Genomic DNA, 7,536 nt, shown 5'->3' on the forward strand with positions numbered 1-7,536 from the left:
ATATTAGATTTCGTAAATTGTCTTTAAAAATCTTTTAAAAAGCTCTTTTAAAAATATATTTTCAGGATAAAGAGGATGAATTGTCCAAACAAATGTCTATTATACTAGAGATGAGAAGCGAAAAGGTACGACATTTCTCCAACATCCTTTACATGAGGTTATTTATAATGCTTGGAAATAATTTCGTCTAAATCATGTTCTTCCTATTAAAAGAAAAAATGTTAATATTTCAATGTTTTGATAAACACACAATTTATTATAGCGTACTTCTTAAATATATAGGATCGTCTCCAAGAGAAGATAGCCGGTATGCAAGGTACCATAGACAATATCCAGAAGGAACTGAATGGACGGCCCGCGCCGAGAGACAGAGAGCCGGCGGTGCAGCCCGAGCCAGATGATAACGCTGTTATGCTAACCCCGGCTAGTAAGGCAAGTTCAAGAGTTGCTGACCAAATTTGAACTTTGTAACTAAAAACACATTGAAATATCTATTTAAAAGGTTTTCCTTGTTATTCTTTTGATGAAATGCAATGATACATTTACACAAATTAAAATTTTTGGATGGCTAATTTTCTAACAGAAAAAACCTCGTCCGGTATCACCTATAATCCAATCGAAGCGAGAGTTCGCAGTGCCCCGCAGCGAGCCAAACCACAAAATGGACAGCATGCTGTACACTTTGTTCAGCGATAGCAGCACTGATGGAGACACTATAGATGTAAGCTCTAACTTCATTATAATTTTTTTATGTCATATCGGGCAACTGAGCTGGTGGTTCGCCTGATGGTAAACGATCACCACCGCCCATGGACATTCGTAGAGGTCTTGCCTCCGCGTATGCGCTGCCCGCTTTTAAGTGGTAAGATAAAGAGAGGGTTGGAGACGAGAAAAAAAGAAATGGACTGGGAAGGATGGGAAAATCGCGTATAATATATTCCAGAAGTTAAATGTTTGCAATAGAAATCTTAAAGTTGGACCTAACCATTATTTAAATTTATCTATATGATTTACATATCAAAATCTTAGCCATTTTATATGTTTTTAGCCTATTTTTAGCAGCCTACTCAACTTATTTAGTATAAATTATATAATATTATTTTAAAAACACTGCTTGACTAACATTGTATTTTGTTGTTTTTCTGGATTTATGGATGTTTCTGGATTTACTGGATTTACTGAATTTACTGAGTTTATTGAATACTGAATACTAACCCTTTGTACCAGATAGTTTGTACATATATTATTGACAACTTTACTAGCGTGCTCTAGCTTCGCATAGAAGAGAGCAGCGCCATTTGGCGACAGTGATCGAAGTTCTAACAACTGGAATAAATATAAAAATAACTCCTTCCAGGCGTCAGAAGTGAATCGTCGCTTCTCAGCGATATCTCGCGGTGAGCGTCTGTTACCGATGCCGCTGTCAACGCTCAAACGACGCAGCGCTGTACCCGCGGGTCAGGGGCGGAACACTAAGTCGCGCCAAAACGACGTAATACATGATTGTATAAGATAACTTGATATAGAAAAGATAGCTTATTGCCCCTCGGAACTCAAAAACAATTTTACAATCTTATAAAATAGTCGAATCAAGCGAAAAAACGTCTGAAATTTTTTGTAGACGACAATATAAGCTTTAGCTTATAATATAAGTTATACCACTAGCTTACACTTCTATGAAGATAAAAAACACTAATACGGTGCTTGTGTCTTTTTAAAGCAGAATTTTACATATTATGATGCATTTTTATTTTTTATTTAAACAAACTGTTTTTCTTCCACATTGATAATAATAAATGCCCACTTGTTTTAAAATAAACCCAAACAAATTTATAAATTACAGACTTTAAACGGATTTTAAACGCGATTTATTAATTATATTATTAACCCGACGTATCTAAAACTTTACAGCGAGCGTGGTCACAGGGAGACAAAAGTTTTTCATTTCTAAATGTATAATACTTGCGTAAAATTAAACACAAGAAGTGCTATCACTCAAACAAATGTTCTTAATTACAGATGACGATGTCTTTATCTCAAGTGAAGAATAATCTGCATAATAAAGAGCAAACTTATCTTAAGGCCAAACGTGTTGACAACAAAACTAAGAAATTTAAATAAAATAATTCAGTTACTCCGTTAATTACTACTACTTATAATTATTATTATTAACAAGCATACTTAAATAAGTTATAAAGAATTACAATAATTTTATTTTGATCTCAATAAATTTGGTTATAAGAAACGACTGCATTTTATTCTATGACTCATTACCTAATACTATAAAATATATATAAATATTGTGCGTTCACTTTGTGCTTTTTTTAATGTTGAAGATTGAGAAATTTTGAAAGAATAGAAAAAAATTGATCACGAGGCAGGTAGAAGAATACAAATTAAAGAATTTAAAGGATTTTAAACGCGATTTATTCATTATATTATTAACCCGACGTTTAGTTTAGTCGTAAAATCATTGTTCTAAAAATTTGCATAGCCTATGTAAAATTATAATACTCTATGATAAGTCACTAGACACTTACTGTCGTATGTCAATTGTCAAATTTGAAATTTCAAATGTAAGTCGACGGCGTTGTGTGAGAGTGTGTTGTTTGTTTATTTTTTATATAAAATTAATATTTTTGACCACAAAATCTTTCATAGCTCAGTGAAATGGTTTGAAAGTTAAACCCTCTATTATACTGAGAATACTAGTTCAAATTTAACAATGGAGCGCGGTAAGCTATCCTCCGCCGGCCGTGGAGGTAAAAGCAAAGCTCCACAGCATCCTCAAGATATATTTGCCCTGGGCAGCAAATCAACTGTTGTCGTCTCCAGAGATTCTGAAAAACGAAATATACATAAACCATCGACCAGCGGTAAGCGGCAGAGATAGAAAATCCATTTATAACAATAAACATATATTTTCTAAATTTACCTTGATACTTCGTATTTTAGGTGTCGCAGAAAGAAAACGCGAGGGCTCTGGGTTTGGCAGCCAACCACCTAATAAGCGGTCCAGAATTGGCTCACCAGCTGAAGCAGTAGCACCCACATCATTAGAAATAGATCCTGTTGATCTGGTGCCCAATGTTTTACAAGCTTTGGACACCCATAACTCCGATAAACTTGTATGTATCTATTACTATTAAATATGTACCCTTAATCTAATGATAATTTGGAACCACTTCTTCTGGGGTGTTAATAATTTCAATGTTATGACTTTCAAAGATAATAAATAATTCCTTGGTAAATGTATGCTTTCATAATAAAATTACTGGTAATATTGGAAGGTTTAGTAGGACTAAATTTAAGAGTTTTGTAACAATTGTATTCAAAGAGTCAACTAAAGTGTTAATGTATTTATGAAAAGTGGTAATCCACAGAATGTTGTCACTCAAGAACCATGGGACAGTTCTCTGACATGATTATTATTGTCTTGACAGCTATTCTCCGTAGAAACTGCTTTCCAAACTGGTGGTTTATTTTTCTACATTTACTCGATTCAACAAGTGCTTCTGAAAAAATTTATTCTAATTGAATAAATAAATAAAAATATTATGATCTACATTGTAATTTATTAACTTCTTTAATTTCAGTTGGGTCTCTTAACAGGCTCTATCCGCCTCTTAAAGTCACAGCGTTCCAAACCGGACCTTATCCTCTGCATGAGTATGTTGTATTTGACCAAAATACGGCCAAACATGTTTGCACATGAGGTAGTCACGCAGACTCTTTGTACCCTACTGAAGAGGGAGCAGGGTGCAGCATTTAAGAGCAAAGGCAACCCATTGGTATTTGTGCTGGCCTGTAATATGTTGTATGCTGGTCATAAGGATAGTAATAACTGGCCAGATACATTCATTAAGGTAAGATAAGGTATCGGTAGGTAATAAGATTCATATTAGGATATATTTTGTAAACTAGTGGTTCGTCCTGTCTGTTTATGTTTTTTTCTCAATAAAGTTTTCTTATGTTAAGTGTTGTATTGGTTCATCTGATTTAACAATTTAAAAAAAATTGGTTGAACCATTTTCAAGTTCTAAAGAAATTACAAAATTGTTTGAGACATTTGCAAGTTCTACCCGTACCAACAGAGATTAGAACGTTAGGTGTAGTATTTGAAAAATAGTCCCTAAATCATATGGAGATCTGACATAATTAATATGAACTAGCTTTCCGCCCGCGGCTTTGCCTGCCTCCGTATTATTCTTACCTTTTAAACCTTCCCTGGACTATTCAGAATCCACTAAAAACATGATTATAAAAATCATACCATCCATTCTCGAGTTTTAGCGAGACTAACAAACAGCAATAGCTTTTTTACATAATAAGATTAGAGGTTTACTTACAATCAAATTCATCAATCATTGTGAACACTACAAAAAAAAATTGCAAGTAACATAATGATTCATTTCATATTCATGAACATTCTTTTTCCAGGTATACTTAGATGATGCACTGAATGAGAGATGGTGGGTGGATTGCTCTTGGTGCAAGTGTCTGGTTGATAACATAGTGACTGCGTTTAGCACTAAACAGCCTCCACCGCACCTCATACCGTCTGATAATACACTGGGTTAGATTGGTTCTTTTGAAAAACATTCGATTTTCTTTTATTTTTTTATTTATCTGCAAAAAAATGTCATAGATAATCGCTTTGATGGATCATGTGTTTATTTTATTTTGGGCAGGTTTTTATTTATTTTGTAACGCTTGAAAACATTTCATTATCAGGTACAATGTCTCCATCAGGTTCAGGGTCGCCTCTCATGGGGAGCACCGAGGAAGATGCTGATAATGCAGAGCTGGATTACTCCGTGTTTCCAAGGTAACCTTTAAAGGCTAAAAATAGATTCTAAGTTAGAGGGGGGTCGAAAAGGGCCTGAATTGCTTCGAGAAAAGTATTGTACGGCCGTGCCGCTTTTTCGAGCAAGATGGGTTTGTTTCTTTGTATGGACTATTTAAAAGATGTTCTTTTTTGTTCGTATTTAACATTATTTACTTGAGTTTATGGCCTTTATGGTACACTAGTGAATGTGTTAGTGTGGAACTGCAAGATGTTACTTCAAATATTATGTGTTGCTTTTATTTACATATTGTTTTTAGATTTCCTTGTAGAGCTAGCTGATACTCGGAATAATTTTTCTATAATAATATAATATTTTTTCCCTTACTTTACCTGGGTAGAATTTATGCTTTTAAAAAATTTTGACAAATTACGTTTAAATTGTTTTCTTGATTTCAGATACTCCAGCAGCTACGAAACCGTAGAAGCTCTGGTGTTGGAAGCGATCAAAGAGCAGATACAGCGCCGCGCGGCGCCCGACGCGATGGGCAAAGGTTTCCTCAAGTTGCTCTCCGCTACTTGTGGTTTTCCTGAGGTCTGGATGCTTTAATTGTAATGGATAAAGTAGTGTAGTAGATAAAAGATTAATGAATTCTTATAATAATAGAATGTTGTTTCTGTTGCAAGTTGTTTTTATATACACTTGAGTGGCAGTAATGCGTTATCACACTAACGCACTATTATAAATGTGAAAGCTTGTTTGTTCGGATGTTTGTCCGTCAATCCCGATTATATGCTCCCTTGGGAATCTTGATACCCGGGCGGAGCCAGGACGAGCATCTAGTAATATTAAATCGCTATTTCTTACACATACAAATTCGTAAATTCGTTATTTAATGAACATTTACATTTTCCTTAAAGTCAGTGTGTAAAAATTAACACATATAAGCAAGCACATACAATTTTAAAACGCTGTCGAACATATCTAGTAGTATTACTTTTGGTCCTTCGAGCCGGTAGCTCAAGATACATAAAGTTTAAGCATGTAGTCTCTCTGCGTTTTGTTCCTTCGACCCCGTAGAAACTAGAACAACATTAGCTTTTGTGAAAACACACAAGCGTCGTCGTTTGATCCTTCGAGCCGGTTCCAGATCCGCATGATAGCCGCGTCCCGGCTGGAGGGCTGGCTGCACTCGGGCAAGACGTGGCGCGCGGCGCAGGAGCTGCTCGCGTACGTGTGCGCCAACGCGTGCGCGGCCGGGCCCAGCGCGCCGCGCGACCACGAGGTGCTGGCGCAGCTCGCGCGCATGCGCCTCAAGACCAAGCCGCTGCAGAACGCCTACCAGGCGTGCCTTAGGTCAGCACTACGCTTGAAACTACGACTTTTGTAGATGTCAATTTTTATTAGTTAAAAAATGTAGATGCATTAATCGTTATAGAAACAAATAGAATTGAAGTTTTTTTTTGTAGATAAGACCGTATGAGATGGTACGGGTGAGATCTACTTTTTTGAAATATTCATCGAAAGTTGTTTAGGGCTATTTATTAATTTTATAAAAAATAGTCATAAGCACTATTCTATAGATAAGCTGCCATAAGCGTCAAGCGTAAGCGAAAAATACTTTACTTGCAGTGGGTCACATCTGGCTATCAGATGAGACCTTATACGGGCTCTTAGACTATTAATACAATTCGACGCCAAAAAACGCGTTCTATCAGACGAAGCAAAAGTGAATGATGACGTCACACACGCACGTCCACAGGGAGATGGTGTCGGAAAGTCCGGCGCTGCTGCGCAGCGTGGTGACGCACACGATCTACAACGAGCTGTCGAACGTTCGCTCGCCGAACAACATGGCGGTGCTCGCCGCGCTCATACACGCGCAGCCGCAGCTCGTGCCCGCCGCCATGGCGGATACTTATCAGGTTTCGTTGCTTGATTATTCATTTATTGTACCACATCAATTTAGTATGTTAAGTCTCCTTTCTGGTTGTGAAGCAAAAGGTTTGTAAGTGGAAGTCGAGCATGCTTCGGCATGAATTGGGGCAGCTCTCGAAAAAGTACACACGGGTGTGGTAACACCCCCGAAAAATAGAACAGTCTTCAAATTGTAAGAAATTAATCAAATTCGAATGCGAATTGGGACCACATGACAAATATCAGCTTTGTTAAGACATGACAAACACAAAAAGAAAACGGTTGAACGACAGTTGAGTGACAGTTTGAAGAAGGCTCAGTTTTTTATTCATCATCAGGTCATCTTATCTTATCTAAATTTCGCTGTAATGATATAAATACGTTTCGTGTGTGAACGCCAACGCAGGAGCTGCTGCTGCGCACGGAGGACTACCTGCGGCCGCTGCGCGCGCTCACCCGCGAGTGCATCCGCGCGGCGCGCTCCGACGCGCAGGCGCTGCTGCCGCTCGCGCGCGCGCTCGCGCAGCCGCCGCCGCACGACCCGCCGCAGGAGGTGAGCGGGAGCGGGGAGGGGGGGAGTTATCTATGGACTAGTAGCTGATCAGCCTTCTGTGTCGACCCTCGGTTCTAAACCTTACTAATATACTTAGACGCCGGCATTTTTTTTTTAAAGTTTATGTCACTTTTTTTGATTTCCTTTTGGAAATATTCAACCGTGCTAATATGTCTCCCACGTTGTCAATATCTGCAGATTCGCGAGCGCGCGTTCCTGGCCATCGCGGACCTGTTCTGCTGCTGCTGCCTGGTGACGGCGGCGCAGCGCGCGCACTGC

General features: G+C 38.1%; 2 protein-coding genes across 2 annotated transcripts in view; both read left to right on the forward strand.

Annotated features, from left to right (window-relative positions):
- LOC119828755 (putative leucine-rich repeat-containing protein DDB_G0290503) overlaps positions 1-1,516 on the forward strand; it is a 6,188-nt gene extending 4,672 nt beyond the window's left edge. Inside the window, exons 10-13 of the mRNA XM_038350999.1 lie at positions 66-125; positions 283-432; positions 584-721; positions 1,358-1,516. Of these exons, the coding sequence (XP_038206927.1) occupies positions 66-125; positions 283-432; positions 584-721; positions 1,358-1,516 (507 nt within the window). The remainder of the gene's footprint in view (positions 1-65; positions 126-282; positions 433-583; positions 722-1,357) is intronic.
- Positions 1,517-2,588: 1,072 nt separating this feature from the next.
- The window catches only part of LOC119828758 (integrator complex subunit 1), a 22,891-nt gene continuing 17,943 nt past the window's right edge, over positions 2,589-7,536 (forward strand). The window contains exons 1-10 of the mRNA XM_038351002.1: positions 2,589-2,876; positions 2,956-3,128; positions 3,597-3,866; positions 4,441-4,576; positions 4,735-4,828; positions 5,246-5,381; positions 5,938-6,143; positions 6,550-6,712; positions 7,111-7,257; positions 7,456-7,527. Of these exons, the coding sequence (XP_038206930.1) occupies positions 2,726-2,876; positions 2,956-3,128; positions 3,597-3,866; positions 4,441-4,576; positions 4,735-4,828; positions 5,246-5,381; positions 5,938-6,143; positions 6,550-6,712; positions 7,111-7,257; positions 7,456-7,527 (1,548 nt within the window). The 5' untranslated portion in view covers positions 2,589-2,725. The remainder of the gene's footprint in view (positions 2,877-2,955; positions 3,129-3,596; positions 3,867-4,440; positions 4,577-4,734; positions 4,829-5,245; positions 5,382-5,937; positions 6,144-6,549; positions 6,713-7,110; positions 7,258-7,455; positions 7,528-7,536) is intronic.

This window comes from Zerene cesonia, chromosome 8 (assembly GCF_012273895.1).
Source record: "Zerene cesonia ecotype Mississippi chromosome 8, Zerene_cesonia_1.1, whole genome shotgun sequence".
NCBI classification, from domain to species: Eukaryota; Metazoa; Arthropoda; class Insecta; order Lepidoptera; family Pieridae; genus Zerene; species Zerene cesonia.